Source organism: Canis lupus, chromosome 18 (genome assembly GCF_003254725.2).
Source record: "Canis lupus dingo isolate Sandy chromosome 18, ASM325472v2, whole genome shotgun sequence".
Lineage (NCBI taxonomy): Eukaryota > Metazoa > Chordata > Mammalia > Carnivora > Canidae > Canis > Canis lupus.
The window spans coordinates 17857344-17882813 of NC_064260.1; the positions used below are offsets into that span (position 1 = coordinate 17857344).

At 35.9% G+C, this 25470-nt stretch overlaps 1 protein-coding gene across 5 annotated transcripts in view; it reads left to right on the forward strand.

The window, feature by feature from the left end:
• The window catches only part of PHTF2 (putative homeodomain transcription factor 2), a 113621-nt gene that overhangs the window by 45254 nt on the left and 42897 nt on the right, over window positions 1-25470 (forward strand). For 4 of the 5 annotated variants that reach the window (XM_025449382.3, XM_049096415.1, XM_035701396.2 and 1 more), the window contains 3 exons: window positions 14082-14138; window positions 20534-20603; window positions 21183-21341. In XM_025449382.3, the coding sequence (XP_025305167.1) occupies window positions 14082-14138; window positions 20534-20603; window positions 21183-21341 (286 nt within the window). Of the gene's footprint in view, window positions 1-14081; window positions 14139-14439; window positions 14494-20533; window positions 20604-21182; window positions 21342-25470 lie in introns of all 5 variants that reach the window. The other variant, XM_049096417.1, reaches the window with a different exon arrangement.

Consider the following 25470-nt stretch of genomic DNA (forward strand, 5'->3'; position numbering starts at 1 on the left):
TGTTTTTTTTTTTTTATTTTGATCTTACCTATTATCATTAAATAGCACTCCGTTTTCTTGAAAGTGTGATGATAGTTGATGAAGTAGTCATAGAATTTTCTTTCCCCTTTCTGGTATATCTAAGAAAACATGTCAAATGATTGATCTCATTTGGCAAAAGTGTTCATTTCTTCATCTTCTTAGATTGGGCAATAAAAGGTATAGTAACATAAATATTTAATCTACAGTTTGGAGATGCCTAGGTGGCTTAGTGGATGAGTGTCTGCCTTTGACTCAGGTCATGATCCCAGGGTCCTGGGATCGAGTCCTATTTCAGGCTGCTCTGGGGATCCTGCTTCTCCCTTTGCTTGTGTTTCTGCCTCTCTCTCTTTCTGTCTCTCATGAATAAATAAATAAAATATTTTTAAAAAATCTATAGTTTGATGCAGTAAGACATTTATAGAATTTTCCTTTTGGTTTTACTTAAATTGATGAGACCCTGTTTTAAGGAATTTACAAGGTGTACAGAACTTTAAATTAAGTTGCTTTTTGGGGTTAAATCATGCCCAATACCTGTTAAACAGTACAGTTGAGAGGACATTATAAAAAGGAAATGTTTCCTTTTTTTCCTTTTTTTCCTCTCAGTCTACCTCAGGTGCCTTGGTGGGAATGTTTTCCACTCTTCCAAGATGGCTTAGAGCCTCCACTGTGCACAAGGTGTAATAAAATTGGACTTTTAATTATAATCATGAATACAAAGAGAAAACGATAGCTATTCTTGGGCATGTGATTAATTAAAAACAAATCTTGGCAAGTGAAAGAATGGATATATCTGAAATAGGTGCTATGTTTACTTATTTTCTTTTTGTTTGTTTACTTATTTTCTAAACAAATAGTTTGTAGTGGTTTCTGCTACTAAGACACAGCAGTTTTCACAGATTGCTATTATTTTGAGAAAAGACAACTAAGATTTGTCTTAGGAAGGTAACATTGTGTAATGTTAGATTACACAACATCTGTGTAACATCTGTGTCTGTAGATGGGATCCAAATTCTGTATCTTAAAAGTTGTGTGACCATGAGCATGTTGTTTCTCTCTCTCTGAGACTCAATTTCTTGATTTTTAAAATAGAAGTGAAAATGTTGACTTATGAATGGTTTATGAGAAAATTCCAGCACAGTGTCTGAGAGCTTTTAAAATAAACATTCCCTTTCATGTTGACACAATTTGTATTTGTACCACACACAGATAACTCCATGAGTCTTAATAACTTAGAAATCAATCGCATTAAAACAAAGACAAAAAAACCAAGGCCCTTGGGGCCAGCCATCTTTTGTTTGAATCTGGTTCTGTCATTTGCTGTCTTGTGACTTTGGGCAAGTTATAGAACTTCTCTAGATCTGTTAAATTTTCTTTAAAATTGAAATAACACTGTCTATGTCAAGGATTGTTATGAGGATTAAATGACATTGTATACGTAAAGTAGTTGGCCCAGAGCTTCCTCTGTCATGGGTGTTGTACTAGGTGAATAAGAGCAGGTGACATTTACTGAACACTTACTGGGTGCTACACACTTTCCTAAGTACTTGACATGCATGTAGTCTTCACAATGGGCCTAAGAAATAGGCATTCCTGTCATAGTCCTGATTTTATAATTGAGGAAACTAAGATTCAGAGAAGTCTGATAGTTTGCTTGGGGCCACACAGAGAATGCACAATAGAGCCAGAATTTAAACCCAGGGGCAGTAGACTACAGATTCTATACACTTTAACTGATAGTGATGCCACTCCCAACTTTACAGCCAAATCTGGCCTATTTCTTCTGCCACTTTTTCCTCCCCTGGCTGTGGGGCACTCAGATAGTTGTAGGTAATGGCATTAAATGCCTTTTGTGTCTTGTTCCTTGCCTGGACTGCAGTATGTGAAGAAACAGCAAATGTTCAGTAAATGAAGCAGCAATGATTGTTAATACGACTATTGATTTCACCAGAATGTATTTGCCTCGCCTATTGGAAGTCTTGCACGTATACTGACTAGCTTGGTTTTGGTCAGTGTTACTTAACTGAGTACATCAACTTTCATAAATGCATGTTTGGCTACATGACCTGTGTTGTCAGTGAAAACCTTTTCTTGGACTAGGTAGGGCTTTATTTTAAAAAGTTGTTTAAAATAGTTTAATAATTTGACTATTTTTAACAAAATCAAATTTTATTTAATAAATTGTTGAGATAAAATTTACTCAAAAATTCAAATAATTATTAAGTAATGTTAAATTTTAAGAGTTTGGCCATAAAAGCTTTAAAACCTGAGGATTAATGTTATAACTTTATTAAATAGAATTTTAGCATTTACCCTGGATAATGTGTTTTGACCCTCTGTTTAATTCATGAAGTAAGATACATTTGAATTATTTCATGTGATTGATAAAAGCCACTAATGATCTTTTTTTCCTCATTAGCAAGGAAGGTCTTCATAATTCATGATGCCAGATTAGGTTAAGTGGAAAAGCAGAAGTTAAATTATCTTTGCCAAGATGCCTTCTTGAGAAAGGTTATTAATTGGGCAGTACCTTGATTAATAAATCCACTGAGAATGTACTGCCATGTACCAGCAAGTTGGAAAATAAACAATCTTCTTAAATTATGCAGAGTGGTGTTGGTTTGCATTAACAGCAATGTTCTCATTAAAGTTGGGCTAGGAAAAAACACCACCGTGTTCTGCTTCTAGTTTTCACTACGCACGTCAACTGCGCCAACAGCAACAGCCAACACCTGGGAAGGAAAGGCAAAAAGCAGTCCTGTGTTGAGCCCCTTAGCAGGAGAATTTCTAGAAACTTGTCTGTAAGGCTTTGTTGTTTTAATTTTATTTTTCTTTATTAGCCAACCGTCTCTGTCTGTCTTGTTCATCTGACATTAGTAATGGGGAGAGAATCTGATTGGCTCACCGTGAGTCAGCTGTCTAGCTTTGGATCACTATGAAAGAGGGGTGTGTGCAGGATCAGATGACGCAGACCTGGTTCTCCACCTTGCCCCTCACAGAATAGCAGGCCTTCAGGATACCAGTTCTTCATGCTCAGTGAATGATTTTACTTAAGTATAAATGAGAGACAGGTATTGAATCAAGTAGGTACTTGCTTTTTAATCTTAAAGATTATGTCCTTTTAAAGAGGGGGCTTGGCATTTGAAGATTATTAAGGGACCCCTGAAATCACACTGTATCTAGTAAATCTCTGAAGGTTTATCTTTTCAATCTCTTGGGAACTAGGGAGGCACAGAAAACAGGAATCAGAGGGGACTTGTCCATGGCAACTTCTTTATCTCATATGGCTGGTTCCTGATGGTTGCTCGAGAGGCCAAAAAGCTGCTGATGGCCTAAGAACTTGGCCATCCAGAACTTGGAGTTCTCTCAGTTCCACCATGTAACCATTTACTGGGCTCCCTTCCCTCCTTCCCCCCCTTTCCTATGTGAACCATTTGAATTCCTTCCATCACCACCTGATGCAGTTGAAGTTACCCTTCTGCCACAAGAGTCCCATTAGAATGTTGCTGTTTTCTGGGCCACTTGGTATATATTAGCATCTTGGTTCTTTAACTCATTGTCCCCCCCTTATATCCTAGAATGTAGATGTCTCTCTGCACTTTTACAGTCATAGACTTGACAGTTTTGTTATTAAAGTATAACTTTTTTTTTAAATTAAGGTATAACTTCTTAGCTGAGATTTCCATTCTATAACTCATAGGAAAAACTTTATTTTCATAATGATACTTAATGAAATTGGTTTTGTGCAGTGGCAATTGCTTCCTTAGCACCCAGCACTTTTCCATGAGGAAATGTATTCAGGGGGATCCCTGGGTGGCTCAGTGGTTTGGCGCCTGCCTTTGGCCCAGGGCGCGATCCTGGAGCCCCGGGATCGAGTCCCACATCAGGCTCCTGGCATGGAGCCTGCTTTTCCCTCTTCCTGTGTTTCTGCCTCTCTCTCTCTCTCTCTCTCTCTCTCTCTCTCTCTCTCTCTATATATATATATATATATATATATATATATATCATGAATAAATAAATAAATTTAAAAAAAAAAAAGATGCTCTACCTACTTCTACTTCACTCTTCAGCACCACTCACCTGGGCATTTCAAAAAAAAAAAAAAAAGGAAATGTATTCAAAAGCATCTAGCCCAGTGCCTAACACTTGATATTACTGCCATATTAGCTTTTATTTTCTCTTGATATTTTATCATGATTTAAAAGTAATACATGTTGGGGCATCTGGGTGGTGTCGTTGGGTTGGCTATGCATCTGACTCTTGGTTTCAGCTCAGGTCATGATCTCATGGTCATGGGATTCAGCCCCTGGTCTGACTCTATACTTAGCGCGGAGTCTGCTTAGAATTCTGTCTCCCCTACCTCTACCCCTTCCCCTTATCACTGCTCTCTTAAATCTTTTTTTTTAATCTTTTTTTTTTTTAAGTAATGTCTATCATAGGAAAAGTGAAAAATGCAGGCAAATATAAAGTCACACAATTGCCCTACTGTTAACCTTGTGAATTTCCCCCAACAAAATTAGGATCATATTGTATTTAGTTTTTCTGCTATCTTGTTTTCATGTAGCATACCAAAAATATTTTTTTCAATCACTGAATATCCTTTTAAACAAAATTTTAATAAGCATAATATTCTATTGTATAAATATGCCATAATTTAATTTTTAAACCCTTCCTGTTTACATATAGTATTCATGTCATCAAACTAATCTTTTATTTCTTTAATAGCTTTATAGGTAGAGATTTCTGAATAAACAGGGGTGAACATTTTCAGACTATCAAGACATCAGTATCCACCTGTGTTACCAGACTCTCATCTCATTTGCCATCCCATTCTATATATGGATATCCTTTTCATCCCATTCACACTTTTTATTCTAGACCTATTCATCTTTCTTGGGCTCTGACATCCCCCATTAGGATATTCTCCAATTGAATGTCCTCCTCACCATGCATAGATTTCAATACCCTCTCTGTGCTGGGTTGTCCCAAAATGTGGTTACCTTTCTCACCATGCTCAGGCTCTGAGTCCCCATAGCCCACAAGGCCCCCTTTATACCCCACTTGGGCTGATACCTCACACCTAGCCACACCCATGTGTCAGACACTCTGACACCCTGCTTTAGGCCCCTGTGGTTCTGCCCTAATGACATTAGCACTGGATTGTTCAGGAAAGGCAGAAGAAAGGCAAAGGACACTATACAGTTGGAAGATTTATTGAGGCACCTTGTCAGTTGCATGGCATCATGCCTAGCATAGTGTAGGTATCTGGTGGCAGGGTATACAGGCATGTGTTTGATTCTTCCCTTCCTGATTCTAGTCTCAGTGGTATAGGGAAAAATACAATCATCACCCAGTAGACTTTTTTATTGTCCCCCATTCTCCAAACTCCAAACTTCTATATCTTGGCTCATGCCTTTGCCCCCTATTTAAATGAGATCAAGGTTGTTTGACATGAACATGTTTAACTACCTAAGCATCTCAAAACATTTCAGTATTTTCAGCTCTAATTTTACTTCCTTTCTTGAAACTCTTTCCTCCTTTGGCTTTTATTATAGTTTATTGTCCCACTTTTCTTCCTTCTTGTCTAATTTTTCTAAGTCTTCTTAACCTGACTTTGATACATCTCCTCTCCCAGTGGATATTTATCTTTCTTAATATTTTGTCCTTGATCTCCTGAATCATTTCTATTTCCCTAGATTATCATTAACTACAGATCATCCAAACGCCGAGTTTTTGCTCCTGAGTTCCAGTTTTCATACCTTCCCAATTCTTTGACTCTAGCCCTGATTCCTAGCTGGCTTAGAACTTCAACAGCCTCTTCCCCTCCCGCCCCCCACGCCCCAAATCTTGTTTTTATTCCATGTCGTGGTTAATGATACCAGTGCAGTCCTAGGTACTTAGCCAGAGGTTGTCATTTCTGTCTCTTCCCCAAGCCCACATACTCAGTTTGTTTCCTATTTTTGTGTATTTACTTCACAAACACTACTGTTTTCCAGACCATCTCTCACTTGTATAGTACAAAAGTGCTTACTTGATTCTGCTTTGAATTATAAGTAAATCTCTAACTTTTTTCCTTTGGATTTGGCACTTCTTAGGGGCAGGCTCTAACTTAATTGTTTCTTTTTGTTGAATTAAAGAACACTCTTCTAGACTTTTTTTCTAAACTTGAGTCATTGTTTTACTATACCATTAACTGGTTTTCCCTAGGCGATAGGAACTTGGTCATGATTCATGATTTGATTATATGTATGGACCTGTAATACACTAGTCTTAGGGTTAATGCAGGAAAGGGTGTAATTTTAGATGATGCATAAATTGACAGAATATGTGGGAACATTTTTAAATGGCTTTAACCATTTTTATTTATAATTAATGGAATCTTTGCTAATTACCTAGATTTTAGTATCTATAAGATGATGTTTTCAGACTTTGATATTTCTGTCTGAATGTCAGAGGCTAGCTAGATATGTATTCCCCCCACAAAGATTTTAATCTTTTAAAAAGTTTTATTTTTACTTTTCTCTAGTTAACACTTTTGATTATATGATTCTGCTAATAACTAATAGAAGAAATAAAGAGCAGCTGAAGCAAAGAGGCTACAAAAACACTCTTTTCTTATAATTATTCATAATTATTTCATGATTTAGATTTCTTTCTCCAATTAAGGTATCTTAACTTTGACTACTTACCCATGTCATCCCCTCCTCCAAATAGCACTGTAACTATAGAGGAATGTTTTAATGGTTAAATTAAAAGGCTTTTGTGATTTAACATTTCATGTTTTTTAGAGTTCTAAGAAAAGATTGATTCAGAAGAATTAAAGATTTGGTTAAATGATTTGGTAGTTGTTATACATTCAGAAGAGTCACTAGCTCTTTCCCCATCCGCGGACCACACTTTTTTTGTGTGACATCATCCTAATTCATAATTCATATCCTGTAATTAAGTGATTCAACTTCCTCATTTGTTCCTCATCATTAAAGTCACTTGAGTGACTTCTGTAGGCATGGGGGGGGGGTGCGTTTGGACACGCACAATGGGCAATCAGAAACATTGGGCAGTATGTTGATGAAAATAGAACATTGTGAAGAAACGAGAATAGAATAGGCGATAGGTGAGCATATAAATGGAGAAGTAAGGGGAATTGATTTCAAGGTAGTAGTTAGAAACAAAGCTCTCTAGGAGCAGTTCTAAGGACTCATAGATATTGCCAGGGATTCAGTAGAGAAATCTGTTTGAATGGCGGTAGTTATGGACAAAGAACAGTGAAAACCTATTTGATAAGCTTTGAGGGTTATACTTTGGAATTAAAAGTTTTAAAAAAATTTTGGCCATCCAAATCATCTTTAGTGAATATAAATAAAAATTAAGTATAGTTCAATTTTATCAGTTTAGAAATGAGGTATTAAGGCTTAGAGAGATTGATTTACAAGAAAGGAAAGAACTACTATTTAAGGAGCACCAACGGCATATGAGACATATTTTTTACATTCTAGTTCTGTGAAGTATGTTTCATTCTCCCTATTTTACAGATGCTCAGACTCAAGAAACTTGCCAGTAACATAAGACTAGTCATGATGGAGGCAGGATGAAAATCCACTTCTCTTGCATAGTCCAGGGTCTTTTCTACTCCTGTCAGTAAACATTAAAAGCCAATCAACTGAGGTAATAAGAACAAAGGATTAAAAACCAACACTCCAAATATAACAAAGGGTATTTTCTGATTGGTAGCTTCTATTTTTATAAAAAAAGAAAAGACTCAAAGATAAAAATTATCTTTGGTTGTACAGCTATTAAATCACTATTAAAATATGAGACTTGTCTGGGGTGCCAGGGTGGTTAAGTGGGATAACCATCTGCCTTGGGCTCAGATCATGATCCCGTGGTCCTGGGATGGAGACCTGGCATCGGGCTCCCTGCTCAGTAGGGAGTCTGCTTCTCCTCCATGTTCCCCCTGTTTGTATTCTCTCTCTCTCTCTCTCTCTTTGTCAAATAAATAAATAATATCTTTTTAAAAATATATGGGACTTGTCATAGGTGTAAAAGAAACACGACCTTTACCTATAAGGGTCTTATAATTGATGATGTATGTATAAAAATATAGTCACAGAAAAAATAGAATATATTTACTGTCACTTTAGAGATGGGAAGAATCAGCAAGGTTACAGGCAACTCTGTTTTTATGTGCTTTTTTTGTTTTTTGGGTTTTGTTTTAAGGAGAAATTGTCTTAAGAGATTCTTTAGCTTCTTGCCTTGAGGGTATCCTTGTCATGCTTTTAACACAGGCTCTTGCTACCAAAGGTAGACTATATTTGTCCTGGCACATGATTGGCCTCTGATATTTAATGAGTGAGCCAAGCTCAGAAGGGATTTGGGCTCTGTGTTAACTTTTTGAATTAAATTTGATGTTTGTGAGAATTAATAGCTTGCTTTTTAGAGTTTCTTTTCTTTTTTTTTTTTTTAGAGTTTCTGAAATGAGGTTCTAAAAAATGAAACTGAGCATGATAGAAGTAGGAAAAATTAGGACTTTGATATATAATATTATGATCTGTCTGTTCATTCACTAAGGAAAAGAGGTGCTTAAAATATGTGTGCAAATCTGGGCTTCCATTTGCCCTGCTTACATTTACATTTGTGAACTCTAAATCTTTTATTTAAGCACTTAATCTAATTAAACTATTGGTAACTACCTTTTTGAAGCAAGACACCTTCTCTTTAGCCTCTTGTTATTTGAACCACTGCTGTTCTGAATGTGATGACCTAAGCCGTAATCAGATTACCTAAGAGTAGCTTTTCAAATTGTTTTTCAAACATTTCTTTTCTGGAATTCCTTAGTGATATATGTTTCCCATTTCACCATATAATTATCTAGGTTTTAACATTTGTACGTTTGATACCATCATATTCGTTACAATTTTTTTTTTCTCAGAAGCCTGATTCTGGTCGACACTGAGACAAAGTCTTTTTTTCTATCTACCAGTCCTTTCTCCTTATTCCTGATGTTTCCTTTGTCCTTCCCTCTCCCTCCCCTTCCCCATTTTGTTTGTCTTAGTGTACGGAAAGGTAAAAAATTAGGCTGATGATAGGTAGAGGTCGATGATGATTCCCTGTAAAGATATTATTTAGTGACAGAAACATTAATTTCTTAGATAAATAGTTCAAATTTCTTTGGAGTCCACCAGACCTGGATTAGAATCATATAAAAGTTGTACATATCTATTATTGGGGGTGGGGAATGGTACAGTATCAATTAATACAAAGAAGAAAGTAACAGAATTGTTCTCTTGTGTGCTTCTTTTAGATAATTTCTGTTAATGGTTTTCATGTTTCTAAGTACCTACTATATATATTTACATATATACGTAATAGTAACATTAGCTATATTAATTTCAGATTTATACTATGTACATTTTCCTTTTATGAGAGTCTTCAGTATGTCAGGAAGTGTCTATAGTATTCATTTAATTCCGTTTTAATTCATGTGGTATTACTATAATATCTCAATTTCTTCTCATTTTTTTCCTTTCAAAAAATATTTTTACCACTTTCAGGATGCTGTTCCTTCAGTTGTTTTTTTGGTTTGTTTTTAATCAGTCTTAACCTCTGTAAAGGTGCAAAGTTCATTTATAAAAACAGAAGGAAGGGAAATAATACTAGAAATAATAGTTGAGGAAGATACTAGAGATAGAAAAGACAGCAAATAAAGATATTTGCATCTGTGGCTTCAATCTTAGTAGTTGAAGTAGTTGGCTAGGTGTTCTGCCTGGAGGGGTAATAATGCTCACAGTCATTAGGAATTAAAGCCTGTGGGAAGGGAATTTAGAACTGTCCTTACTGTCATTATGGGAAGTATTGGAAGAGATCAACATAGGATTGTGAGACCTGCTGTTGAAGATACACAATGAATTTGTAGAGGGTAAAGTGTTTAGTCTGGGACCAGGCTTTTAAAAAAAAGAAAAAAGCTGACTATAGGTCCTCTCTGGTTGAGTAAGAGTACCCTGGAGGCTTATGGTGTTCATGGCATCTGAGGGAGTAATAACCAGAGTTTTATTTTTTTAAGGTTTTTAATTTATTTATTCATGAGAGACACAGAGAGAAAGAGAGAGAGGCCGAGACACAGGCAGAGGGAGAAGCAGGCTCCATGCAGGGAGCCCGACGTGGGACTCCATCCCGGGTCTCTGGGATCACACCCCAGGCTGAAGGCGGCACTAAACCACTAAGCCACCGGTGCTGCCCAATAACCAGAGTTTTAATAAAATTGCTTACCATAGCCAGGAACCTGAGAATGAACTTCCTTAATACGTACAAAACTGTTGCCTGCACATCCAAAGTAAATCAAGATTTCAGAGTCTTTTCTCATGATATGAGAGAAACAGTGTTTTTCACTCCTTGAAACAGATCGTCAGGAAGAATATGGCCGGAAAGCCATAGAACTACTCATACACTAATTACCGTGGTATTTATAAATCTGCCTGCCAACACAGCATTATTTGTATATACATCCTTTTGTTTCCATAGAATGTTGGGCACTTTTCTAGACATCCAAATAGTGGAGGCATTGTAGGGGGCAGGGGAGAATAGTTAGGAGTAACTGAAATATGGAAGATGCCAAAATATTACATGATATTCTTTTCTCAGTAGAAGAATATATTATCTGATTTAAAATTTCTGTTCTGGGGAACCCTGGGTGGCGCAGCGGTTTGGCGCCTGCCTTTGGCCCAGGGCGCGATCCTGGAGACCCGGGATCGAATCCCATGTCGGGCTCCCGGTGCATGGAGCCTGCTTCTCCCTCTGCCTGTGTCTCTGCCTCATTCTCTCTCTCTCTCTGTGACTATCACAAATAAATAAAAATTAAAAAAAAATTAACTTTAAAAAAATAAAAAATAAAAAAAAATAAAATAAAATTTCTGTTCTGTTAGACAAATGTTACTGCCAGGATTCCTTTAATCTTTTGTATGTCATTTAAAAAATAAGGTAATTTTTTGTCCTGATTTTTTGCAGAGAACTATGATTGAACTCAGCTTTATGATTTAATTTTATGTAGAAGAAATACAAAAGAGAGAGAGAAAGAATTTCAAGTTTAAGTGATTTAGAGTCTGCCAAGTGTCTCTGTGTCAGAGGTAGAATAGAAATAGACCCTTCAGAAAATTTGTTGAGTTACTTGTTTAATTTTGTAAGCACACTTCTGCAAGTTATTCTTTATCCTTGACCCTAAGTCTTGAGCAGATGGTTCTTCTCTTCTTCAGTTTAAGTTTCACTTCTTTTCCTGCTCTATAATGATTGACCAGAAGATCATGTTTCTTTCAGGGGAAGAGCTTGACCTCAGCCACAGGTGTTCTGATCTATCTTGACAGATTTCATCGTGGAATCAAATGAGGCTTTATAGATCAGAAGGAGTCTTTTGAATTCCTTCCCTGTCCTTTCTGGCATTCTGCCAGCACCTTGATTTCATGAGGCCTCTTACCACACACACATCCCAATAAACAAACAGTTTTCAGACACAGTTCAGTCTGAGTTTATATTTAAGAGTAATTTGTTAATGGCCTATGCATTACTAAGCAGAGCTATGACCATGTAAAGCACCTGCATGTAGGTTCATGGCACCATCACAATGTTTTTCAAGAAAAGTAGTCTATTTGCTTATGTAACGGAAGAGTCCATCTGGTAGTATTTTTAAAATAAAAAATGTGTGCTGCAAAGGAAAACCGATGTCTCCATGTGGAGAGACATTTAATTGCTTGTAACTGAAAGTGACATTTATCTAGTTTTTTTTTTTTTTAAAGATTAAGATCCCATATTCTATTACAGTAAAAATTGTCCTTCCTCTAATCCACCAAATCTTTTGGAGGAAAAAGAAACAACAGAATCTCCAAAAAATAAAACCATCTTTATCCTTTTTATAGGAATATCCCTCACCAGCAGTCCTGTTTTTTTTGGTTACATTCTGCTATTTACAAATACCTCAGCCTTCAAAAAGCATTTCCACTTTTAACCACCACTTCACTGCAAGATTTATTAGACTTTCTGAACCCTTTTAAGCCTGGGGCCATAGAGTACCATGCTGGGATTGCATCAAACCTGGTTAGGCCAAGGATTGACGTGCATTTCTCATTGGTCTTTTGCATATGCATTATTTTATTTTCCTTGATGTTAAGGTTGTGGAGCATATGTTTCCATGTGCATATTCTTGTCATCTTGAAATAAAAATATGATTCTTTTAAAAGAAAATTTGGTGCATTGTTTTGTACATGAAAACAAAATACTGCCCAAATGATTATTAAAACGTATTGGTACATGGAGGGCCTAGATGGTTCAGTAGTTAAGCATCTGCCTTTGGCTCAGGTCATGACTGGGGTCCTAGGATCGAGTCCCACATCAGGCTCCCCTGCAGGGAGTCTGCTTCTCCCTCTGCCTCTCATGAATAAATAAAATTTTGTAAAAAAAAAAAAAAAAACAAAACAAAAAAACTAACATATTGGTACCTGTTCTTTATTAGTTTGGGTTATTGTTCCACTAAAAAATATGCAGTGCCATTGAAATAGAAAATTTATTTTTAAAATAAATTTTGATTGGATTAAACCCAGTTTTTCTGAGTTACCAAGTTAGAGCAGAATTGCTCTTGTGGAATCTGTGTCCCCGTACTTACCTTTTCTGATTTTAAAGAAGATGATCGTTTAATTGAATTCAGAATTTAAGAGGGTAAAGGACAACTAGTCACTTGACAACTAGAGCAGGTCAGCTCTGCCATTAAGTCCAAACAATTGGTTATTGCTTATCTATCCTGCTTTATAGAGACTCATGGCAGTTTCGGTTACATATAAGTAAGTTGTTCAGTCCGTGTCTTGGCCTAGGTGTTCTAAGATTTTAATTTGCAGGGAAAATTATATTACAAAGTGATTTTAAAAATAAGAAAGGAGTTACAGGAAAGTGATGAAAAAGAGAAGAAGATTTAAAGGATCAGAAAAATTAGTATGAATAAGATAGTGTGTATAAGAGAGAATAATCAAAATGAAGGTGACCATGGAGTCATGTAATCATTTTATTCTACCTCCTTCATGTCTGTCTTTAAACCATCTTGGATTCTCAGTTTCTCATTTCTTGGAACAAGATTTTTAAAAACATGTAGATAAAAGGACTTTTGGGTGGAATGTGATGTTATAAGTCAGAAAATACTCTGCCTGAATATCCTCATAATATCTCTGCCTGTCTCTGGTCTCTGTCTCATCTCTTAATTGTAAGTAACTGAAATAATTTTAATTTCTCAGGATTCTAATTTTCAATTAACACTATAAGTGAAAATCCTCAGTTAAAACTATAAGCTAGTGATCCATTTCAGTGTCCTGTTGAACATTGGGAATTAAGGTGCTGAGGACAGTAGGTGTTAACAGCAAAGAAAGTAGAGACAAACAGTAAGAATGGTTTGTTCATCCTACCCAGGTGAAGGTATAGATCAGAGAACTTTCTAGCATCTGAGAGTAATGGGTATAGAAGCTAAAAGGAATTTTACTTCTGATGTTTACCTTGCATCTTCAATCACTTTCAAGATTTATTTATCAGTTTAAACCATAACCCAAGTGGTAATTGTGATCTACATGTTTATGAATTTTTAGTTCTGTAGAACATTTGTATTTTTTCTTTAAAAAATAACTCCATAAAGAATGTATTATTGGTAGTTTTTTCTTGAAGGTACCAGAGCTGTGTTTATTTAAAATAAAGGATTCCCTAGGGCAGTGGTTCTCAAACTTTAATAGTGCATCAGAATCATCTAGAGGAATTTTTAAAACCTAGATTGCTGGGTGCCACAGCCATATTACTGATTCAGAAATGAGGCCAGAAAGTTTGCATTTCCAGCAAGTTCTCAGGTGATGCTAAAACTTCTGGTCCTGAAGTTGTACCTTTGAAAACTACTGCAGTACAATATTGATCACTGAAGTCTGAGACAAAGCTAAATCTACTCTGTGCTGAGTGAATGCTGAGTTGCTTATAATGCAAGCAGAATTATACCTGTTGGAAAGGTACCAACAATGATCATTTAATGCAGTGTTTTATCTTATTTTTCATAGATTGGAGCATATGATCAACAAATATGGGAAAAATCTGTTGAACAAAGAGAAATCAAGGTAACAAATTTATTTCATTTTGTGTATCCTGAAACAGTTCTATAAATTAATTATTAACCACTTTTTATTTTATATCTTTCCACACACTTTTAAGGTATGAATATTACTTATTCTATCCAAACTTTTAAACAAAGAGGTAAACTCTTATGCTGGCATAATCATGTGTCTTTACCTCTGATGATTGATTGATTGATCTATTTATTTTTGCTTTTTATCATCTTTCTATCTTTTAAAATTTAATTTCTAATGATTATTTTTTATCAGCTCTCTTTCCCTTTCACTTGTCACCTTATACTTCTAGTTTACTTTTCCTCCCTTTTGATGCTGTCATTGCTCTGTACAGTTTATTAAACTGGTAAGTGTTTCAGGACTTTTCCCGCCTGAGTGATCCTGTCAAATGCCGCTCTGCTTCATTGAGATCTGCTTTTGGTGCTACTAACAGAATGACTTGGACGCAAGTAGAGTTGCTGAAGAGTTGGTCATTTTTTAAAAGAACTTAGGAAAGTAAAGCATTAATTAAAATGTTTTTGTAGTAGGTGGTTTCTTCTTGAACATGTAATCACTTATGCTGGTAAGACATTCTCATAGGCTACCTTGCTAGCATGAAAACTATTTTTTAAACTAAATTTGTTCTGTTTCTCAGCAATTGCTCCTTTTTGATAATAAGATTTATATTTTCATTTGCATAGATAATACTAATCTGTGTGTTCCTGCACGAGCTAAATTTAATTTGGGCCCAAAGAATGTTACTTTAGTTGCTTGACATTTTCTATTTTGTATGAAAAGGTTTATATTAGATTGAAAACCAGTGTCTATTGTTTCTTAAAAGTCTCAAAAAAAAATCTCAGTGTTTAGACAACTTAGTCGTCTATAATAAAGAGCAAGATTCTTTGCCATTGGTCAGTTTTAATCTTTAAAGTATTTTCAGGAAGAGTTAAAGTTGCTATAAGCACCTGCTATGTGTTAAATACAGGATTAAATCCTGAGGACAGCAAGATGGAATGTATTACAATTTTGTTGATGAGATTCATAATTACAAATGAGATCAGTTCAGTTAAGGGAGGGATATGTAGGCCTCTACTGGAGAGTGCAGGGGGAGGCAGCCCTGAGGAGGTTAGGGAAGACATCACAGAGGAAGTTACTCATGAGCTGAGTTTGACAAACATTAGGGAGAATGAGGAAAACATTCCAGATAGAACGAAGAGCATATAGAAATAAACATGCAGGAAGGATGGAGCATGATTGACTAAGGAATCCTTGAGGAGCTTGGTAGGTAATAGGTTGGATGGAGGAAGGAGATTGGGGCAGCTAGTCGGGAAGCTTTACAAGAAAATAGGAGTCAGATAGTGCAGGTGCTTGACTGCCTCACCCCAGAGTCTGGATGTAATCTGGAAAACCATGAGGGGGACATTAAAGGATTTTAAGCAGAACTAGTTACCTGATTAAATTTATGTTTTAGAAACTTCACTCAGGCAGCACTAAGTGGTATGGGAAATACTAGAAGAGGAACAGATTTAAAATTGTGCTTTAGAAATATTTAGGTGGTACTTGGAGAAGAGATTGGGGAATAAAGTGTGCGTGTGTATACATGCATATGTGTATATGTGTGCTCTGTTTATTATAACATTATGTAGATGCAGCTCTAGGAGTGAGGAGATTTACACTGGGTGATGACAGTAAAAAGCTGAGAATGGAACCTACAAAACATCAACATTTAATGGACAGGTAAAGGAAGAGATGTAAGTGAAGGAGGTGAGAGATCCATGAGACAGTAGTCTAGCAAGAGTATCATGAAGAGTAAAAATACCTCAAGCAAGCAAAGAGCAGCATGCGGGTTTAGTAAGATACCTTGAAACCTCTTAAGCTGCTCATCACAAAACACTACATTCCTCACTTTTTGGAACTATTTTAATGCCGAAACAGAGGTTAGGGTAACGGAGGATTATATTAGTCTTTCCTGGGTGTACTGACAGGATGAACTTGGAGAACTATAGCTTTTTTCTGAAATCTATCTTCCTTTAAAGATAGTATTTTATAATAGTAATTGTAGAATTAAAAAGTATTAAAGTTAACACTTATTATTTTGAATTAAATAACAGGGTCTATTTGTTGACAAGCCTAAAACATTCCATTCTTGCTAAACATTTTAGTTGAGGCAAGTTATTTGTATTGCAAAATAATTTTGCATTTATTCTAAGGGAGATAGAGAAATTACTGTGATGTATTAATATTTGATTTCAAAAGAAACCCAAAACACTGCCCCAGAGAAGACTCTGCGGAATGCAGTGAATTTGTCCTCCCTAATGGATTGTCTGTATGTCACAGCAGTGATCAGCAACTAAAGAAACAAAAGAGCCATGAAAACATGTTCTTGGATATGTTTATTTTTTTTAATTGAAGACCCTTACTTGATATTGCTAAGGTTTTTTGTAAGTTGCAAATTATTTTCTTCTTAAACATTTTAGAAATTATACCTGAAAACTTCCATTCCCTGATCACCTTGACCCAAATTTAGAAGTAAATGTGGAATTTCCCCCCAGTGTTAGTACTTACTAGAATTGTATAGCCTCGGTAAAAAGAATTATGCTATTTAAAGTCATTATAGAGGAAAAACAGGATGGGGGAAACTAAATAGGATTTCTGGAAAGTGAAACTGATAGTTACATCCTTTGGTAGGAGTCACAGTATTATAATAGCTCCATGCATGGGAAGCCTGCATCGTTGAACAGAAGTACTTTCTAAATTTAAACAGCTGTTGTAAGCTTTTTGGCTCAACATTATCTGTGTACTTACAGATTTTTAAAAATTCAGAACTTAAAAAAAAATTCAGAACTTCATACAATTTGTATTATTGTGCCTTAGGAATGTACTGTAAGATTTTAAGTGTATATCCAAAAAAAAATATATTACTTAGATTCTTACAGATTAATTGTATTTGTGGTGTCTGATTATTTCTACTTTCTAATTTAATCACTAGTTATTAAAATCTTTTCTTTTGAACTTAGTTTTCATTTTTTGTTCATTTAAACTTTTTGATGGTCCATAATTATAGTTAGTCCTGAAAGCTATGTTATTTTGTGTGAATATAGTTTACTCTAAACCAATTTAAAATTTTCCAACTTATTGGGCACCTGAGTGGTTCAGTTAGTTAGGCATCTGCCTTTGTTTTGGGTAGTGATCCCAGAGTCCTGGGATTGAGCCCCCCATCGGGCTGCCTGGTAGGTAGGGAATCTGCTTCTCCCTCTGCCCCTCACCCTGCTCATATTCTCTGTATCTCTCACTCTCTCTCTCAAATAAGTAAAATCTATTAAATTTTTTTTAAATAAAAAATAAAATTTTCCAACTTAAAATATCTACTTAAACTGATTTTATGAATACTTACATATGAATACTAATATCTTTTTTGTGATTAAAATTATAAATGTTATGAGATTTATCAATGAAATTCTTCTTTGTTTTTCTTTTTTTAAACCCTCTAAATATTCTGATAGGTTACCTTGAAGGGAGTTTTATCAGAAGTGGCAATTATAAAAAATATAAGTAAATAGATAAATAGATCAATAGATACATATATATGGGGCGCCTAGTCAGTTAAGCATTTAACTCTTGATTTTGGCTCATAATCTCAGGATGGTGAGATCAAGCACTGGGCATGGAGCCTGTTTAAGATTCTCTCTCTGCTTTTCCTTCTGCTTCCCTCCGAGACCCTGCTTCGCTCTCTCTTTGAAATAAAATAAAATGAAAATGGCAATTGTGTTGTGACTCTACAATGTAGCTCAAAATAAATGTTTTAATAAAATATAAAATAGGAAATGAACCATGTACGAAAAAGGTCAAGAAGAATGAACATGTTGAAAGACAACACAATTGCATAAATCAAGATAATTTACTGTTCCTTTCATAAGGACTTTAAGTTCTTAAAACAACCTGATAAAAATTTTAGGTATACAGCAATAAGTTAAGCTTCAGATTTGTCATAAAACATTGGCAATAAGATTATTTTAAAATTATTAGAAAAATAATGTAGAAGTAAATCAAAATATGTTACTGTTTTCAAATTTGTTGACAGTAATAAAGATTAAATCTTAGATTTCATACCAAATCTAAACAATGTTCTATTAATGAAATTTTGCTTTAAATGTGTATATATTATTAGAATTGCTTTTCCAATGTGCAAAACACTGGGAGTGATTCATAGTCTGCTAGCCACTATCCTGACATTAAAATGGGAAATGAGTGGATCCCTGGGTGGCTCAGTGGTTTAGCGTCTGCCTTCGGCCCAGGGCGTGATCCTGGGGTCCTGGGATCAGGTCCCATGTCGGGCTCCCTGCAGGGAGCCTGCGTCTCCCTCTGCCTGTGTCTCTGCCTCTGTCTCTCTCTCTCTCAATCTCTCTCTTTCTCTCTGTGTCTCTAATAAATAAATAAAATCTTTATCTCAATCTCTCTGTGTGTGTGTCTCTAATAAAATAAAATCTTTAAAAAATAAAATAATAAAATAAAATAAAAAATAAATAAAATGGGAAATGAAGTACAGATGCAGTCATTACTCACAGGCGTTACATTCTATAAAGTCACCATGAACACTTGAGTTAACAGATACTGACCATTGCTCCACCTCTAGTCACAAGTCAAGTGATCGATACCTATCATTGTTTTATGTATTTTTCTGTTGAAAAACACCTTGTTTAATATAAATTGTTGATGCATTAACACTGAACTCATGGCCAAACGTAGCTTATCTAGATTACATTTTCTCAGTGAGGCACATCATGGGCTTCGTAACACTAGACCGCACTTCAGTGCTGTGCTTGAGGGCCATTTTAAACAACAAAATTACCAAAAAGAAGTACCAAAAAAAGCAAAACCCAGCACTAAGTTGACTGTGAAAAGGATACTTATTTTCAGCATGAGAGCTGAAATAAGAAGGCAGATTGTTGCCTTGTTTGACTTCACCAGGGAATGTGCACATTGGGTGACTCAAAATTTTTGCCACTCTTACTTTGTACATGACTGCAAATGACTACAAAAGCACAGCAAGTATTGATTGGGGGATACAGATAAATTCTGTGAGTAGGATAATTTGCAAATACAGGATCTGTTAATATGAGAATTGGCTATATTTAAAATTACCATGGCTCTGTCTTCTGTCCTCTTTTCTTCTGTTTTTGTACCTCTCAGTAGTTTTCTTCTTGATTTCAGGAAACATTTTTGGTTTAAACATCTCAGTTAATTCTGAGCTCAAATAGCCTCCTCTTATTTGTTTTAGATGCAAATAGTCCTTAACTAAAAATTTACCGTAGGGGTCATTGTTACTTGGATCAGGACCAAACAGAATTTACTGCAGTTACTTGATGAATTAAATGAATAGTAAACAAATCATCTAAACACTGCAGCATATCTCAGCACTTGGCCCCTAAGGAATTTAGCCTAAGCTCTTCTAATTCTTAACATCCTAGTCTTAAGTGTGATTTTTTTCCCCCGATGATTTTGATCTCTATCTCTATTCCCACCTCCACTGGTGGCAGAAACTTAATGTTCAATAATTCCGAGTTTAAACTAATTCAATTCGTGACTTCTGCTTTTCCCTCATCCTGCTCCGCCTGGGCATGGCGTCTGATTTCTAAGGTGATTAGGTTGCATTGTGGTCTCGTTAGTGGTTGGCATGTGAACATAGTGGCCACCTTGAGATGGGCATCATCCTCTCTGGGTCTTAGCTAATTCCACCCCCACTTACTGGCATTAGCTGAGAAGTCTGCATCCCAGCTTTGTGAGCCACTGCTTCCTGCAGAAACGCCCCAGCATCATGAAGGCCCCTTGAGGGCCTTTCAGGGCCACTGCTCTCCCAGCCAGCCTCTCTTATGCATATCTGGGCCCCAAACAGTCTCATGGACCATCTCAGACTGTACATCCTAGTTGGGTGGTAGTGATTGTCTTTGTTTTAGACTTTTACTTTTAGTAATAAACAGGTCTCTCCTGTTACACACATCCCCAAATTTATCCTTTTGGGAAGTAATAAAATTTATTACAATACTAAAGTTATGTTCCAATTGTAACAAATATATAATGTGTTTATATTTTTGTTCATTATAATTACTTAAAGTTTTTTAATTGAAATCTTTAGAATTTATCTTCTATTATTCTAAATTTGAAGATATATATATTGAATTCCAATACTATTTTTATTGATGTATAATTGACTATAAGATTATATTGACTTTTAGATATACAACATGATATAGTATTTGTACTGAGAAATATATTGTATGTATTGAGAAATGATATCACTATAAGTAGTTGACATCCATCCCCATACACAGTTACAAAGATTTTTTTTTTCTTGTGACAAGGACTTCTGAGATCTACTCTCTTACCAGTACTACTTTAATATATTATAGGGTTTAAGGAATAAACCAAAGAAAACAGCGCATGTGAAACCAGACCTCATAGATGTTGATCTTGTAAGAGGTGAGTCTTAAATAAATAAAAGCTTAATGTAATTAGAAATTGACCTTGAAGAAACAATTCGAAGTGGGTTAGATACAGATTTGTAGAAATAAAAGCAATGTAAGCATAAAGTGAAGGTGGGAATAGTATAAGAAAGAGATAATGCAGGTGTTTAAATACCATTGACTAGTCTGTACTCCCATAAAAATCAGTCCAAGAAATAATAATAAAAGAAAACCAGCTTGTGTTTGCTTAGCAAGCTATATGGCTTGGTTATAAAAAATTAAAGTGATAATTTTTAATTCTTAATTGGAGCTTACATTTGAACTTCATCTTACATTTATAAAATATGTGGGAGAGATTCTGCTGTTATTTCAGTTAAAAATAGGTTTTTTTCTGGAGTACCTGAGTTTATATTAATATGGTAGCGTGAGAATGTTTATAAACCTGTCCACTACTCAAAATTGGGCATTTCTCACTCACAGTGTAATGCAAAATAAAATTATACATGGTTTTTTGTTCTTCACATTTTGAAATTTTTTCTCTAAGGAAATTAAAGAATGATAAATGTACTCTGTCATTTTATTTTACTTTTTTCAGGGTCTGCATTTGCTAAGGCAAAACCTGAAAGTCCTTGGACTTCTCTGACTAGAAAGGGAATTGTTCGAGTTGTGTTTTTTCCCTTTTTCTTCCGGTGGTGGTTACAAGTAACATCAAAAGTCATCTTTTTCTGGCTTCTTGTCCTTTATCTCCTTCAAGGTATAATTAAGTGATAGAAATTAATTTTGCCTTATTTTTCGGGGTGTTATGTTTTAAGGGTTACTAAGACTTTCTTTAAAAACATACTAATCACACTGAGTGTGAAGATACACATTTATTGTGATATATTATTTAGTAGGACAAAGCTGGTTTAGTATTAAAATGTTTGAGAAAACAAAGCAGTTATTTTCCAGTATAATTTTATGAAAATTAGAATCTGTGGGTGGCTAAAGAAAAATACAGATGGAGAGGAATTTAGCAATTAGAAAGTCTCTTCAAATGCATACCACGTATACCTACCACACCAGTCGTCTTTTATGTAAGTTATACAAGTTCATTTTCCTGTGTCAGCCATGATTTCTCTTCTCATTTATCCATTGTGTTCTGAGACTGCCCTCATTCCGTACTGAGAGTCTATGTGCCATTTTCTTTTCTTTTCTTTTTTAAAATATTTTATTTATTTATTCCTGGGAGAGAGAGAGAGCCAGAGACACAGGCAGAGGGAGAGAAGCAGGCTCCATGCAGGGAGCCCGACATGGGACTCGATCCCGGGTCTCCAGGAACAGGCCCTGGGCTGAAGGCAGCACTAAACCGCTGAGCCACCAGGGCTGCCCCTATGTGCCATTTTCTGAGTGCTTTTCAGATTCTTGTTTTAATTCTCACAATCACACAGGGAAGTATAGGTACTGGTATTTGCCTAGCTTATAGAAAGGGGACCCGAAGGACCCTGAAGCCACAAAGCCACACAGTCTGCAGATTCAGGTCTAGGCCGTCTGACTGCAGAGCCACATGCTTACACCTCCAGCAAGCTGCCTCCCAGTGCAGCGGTGCTGTGGTGCCCAGTCAGAGCAGCAGTGTACAACACATAATATAAGACACTGTAGAGCTTTTGGAGGGATGAAGAAGATACCACTTACATGCCAGTACTCTAATAAAAGCAGTGATTTTAATTTAGTGGGCACCTTTTCAGCCTTTTTTAATGTCTTGCTTTTTAAAAAACATTGTAATCCTGAATGATGATTTAAATATGTTTTATCAACAACTCTTAATAGAAGATAAAAATCTTTTTCTTTCCCAGATAAATGTCTTTTAAATAAAAAGTGTAATAAACCTATAGACTTTCATTTAGGAAAATTGTTTCTTTTTAGCCAGAGTACATCTTACATACATGAAAAGGAGTGAACTCTGAAGATTTTGTGATTTTTATCAATAGAATATGTGTGCTTTTCTCATTAATGAAGTGATAAATAAACATTCATTCCAAACATTCATTGGAAAATGTAGGAAAAAAAAATAAAGAAAAGAAACCTACCCATAATCTTGCCTTTCAGTTTACTTTGTAACATTTTTTATATGTTGAGATTATTCTATATAAAAATTGTATTTTTTTTTTTTGCCATATGTCATCACAAGCATCAGAGTCTTAAAAATATATTTTTAAATTATTGTAAAATATCCTACATCAGTATTGGACATTTAAGCTTTTTGCTGTCTTTTACTATCATGATGACTAATTTCCATTGTAACTAAAAGTTCACATATTGTGTCTGAAATTCACTTACTGGCTTATCTATGTTAAATAAGGAAGACTGGTTAGATCAGATGTGAAAAAGATATTTTTCAGTTCAGAAATAGAGTTTAACATTATATTTGTTCCTAAATGATGAGCACTGAATATTCTCCTAGTAAAGCTTAAAGAAGTGACTTAATCTGTGTCACATCACAGACAGTGACAAAGTAATGATATGACCCTTAATGACCCTCAGGAATCTGCTGGTACCTTTCAAAACCCCCGGGCTTCCATCTTTTTGCATATAAAAATAGGATGCAGTGTGCTAAATTAAGACCTCATTCTCTATCCCACCCTTATCTCCTAAAAGGTAGAAAGAATCCTGTACAGTCAGATTTGGTTTGGTATAACTAACTATAGTTATTTTACTTCAATTCCATGCCTTTTGAGTATCTCAACTATATATTCTCAACTCCATTTACACTTTTTGCTTATATCATTTCTCACCCAGATTACTGCCAATAGTCCTATCTTCTGCCTTCTGTCCATTTACCTTTTAAATTGCAAATCCAAACCAGCCACTTAAGGTCTAAATCTCTTTCTAGTTATCATTGCCTTCAAGAGGAAAGCGAAGTTTTTAATCAGTCCCTTGTTGAATCTTTCCTCAGGTTTTACCAGACTAAATTAGCTCTTTGCCGTTTCTTTTTTGTGTTGTTTTGTGGTACTTTTTTGTTTGTTTTTAATCCTATATGCCTTTGAATGTGCAACTCTCTTTGTTTGGTGGCCCTTTCCCCTTCTGTTTCCCTAGTCTGCATCTACTTGTTCTCTCAGTTAGCTTAGGCATCAGGTGTCACCTTGTGTGAGAATCCTTTCCTACCTGCACTTTAGCTGTAGGTCTTCCCTGTGTGTATTATATAGCACTCTTCATAGGTATTGCATTAGTCTCCTTGGGCTGCCATAACGAAATACCACGGACTGTGTGGCTTAAGCAACAGATTTATTCTCTCACAGTTCTAGAGGCTGGAAGTCTGAGATCGGTGTGCCATCCGGTTGGTGTCTGGTGAGGTTTCTTTTACTAACTTGTGGATGGCTACCTTCACACTGTGCCCTCACATGGTCTTTCTTCTGTGTGTGAGCAGAGACCTCTGGTATATCTTTGTCTTAAAAGGATGTCAGCCCTATTGGATTAAGGCTTCATCTTTATGACTTCATTCAACCTTTACTACATCCATATAGGCCCTGTAGGGCTTCAACATATGAACAGGACAAGGGGCACAATTCAGTCCATTACAGTATTTTGTTTATGTGTCCCCCTTTTCTTCTAAATTGAGGAGGGGCGGGGAACAGAGACTACGTTTCTTTGTCTTACTATTCCCAGTGCCTGACATCTGCCGCTAAATCTCAAAGATTGACAGACCTGAAAATTAAACTTTATATAGTTTATATTTCTGACAGTTATCCTTAGAGTTCCACTTGGCCAGTATGTGAAGTCCTGCCTTGGAACTTTTGTGCCTAATAAAACATTTTGTCTTCATTGAGCTCTTCAAGGAATCTGTAGAAGTACTGTCTAGCAAAAAATCTTCTGTCTAGTTCATAGGACTTCATTAAATGATCAAAAATATAAATTAGGGACACCTGGGTGGCTCAGTGGTTGAGCGTCTGCCTTCAGCTCAGGTCGTGACCCCAGGGTCCTGGAATCAAATCCCATATTGGACTCCCATGGGGATCCTGCTTCTACCTCTGCCTGTGTCTCTGCCTCTCTCTGTGTCTTCATGAATAAATAAATAAATTATTTTTTAAGGTATAGCTTAGCATTATATAAGAGAAGTGAATGTTTTCTCCTTAACCCTTCACTCAAAGGGGAACAGTATGTTGGACATTATACCAGGACCACTGTCTTAGGAACTGAGGCCATGGAAGTGATATGGACACTTAGGCACAGCCAGGAAAAAGAGGAAGGAATGAAGTTGCCCCTCCGCCCCCAGCTTTTCCTGATGCTTTCTACTGGCAGAATTTCACAGAGCATAATAACTTCCTGTCAAGATACCAAGTACAGTTTGCCGGTTCCAGCCCCACCAGGGGACAGTGGTCACAGAGCTGAAAGATTACAGATAACCAGCAAGAGGCCATATAAAATCTGAAGTACTTTAAGATGTTCTTTGTGCCTGAAACACTGAACTTTTTTTTTTTTTTTTAAGATTTACTTATTTGAGAGAAAGAGCAGGGGGAGGGGCAGAAGAAAAGGAGAGAAAGAATCTCAAGCAGACTTCCCGTTGCATGCGGAGCCCTGCTTGGGGCTTGATCCCAGGACCCTGAGATCATGACCTGAGCTGAAATCAAGAGTCAGATGCTTAACCAACTGAGCCACCCAGGCGCCCCATGAAACCGGAACCTCTGAAGTAGCATTTGCATTCCCCTTCTTTTTAAAGAAAGTTAATGATAGCAAATAAAAATACTATTTGCCATTGTGAAGTACACATTTTCTCATGTAAAGGAGTTTTTCAAAATGTTCTATATGTATGACCTCACTGGAGTTTATAGTACCTATATCCTGTTTTATTGTACAAAAAAAAATAAATCAAGGCTCAAAAAGTTAAAGGAATTTAATAAGGGTCACAT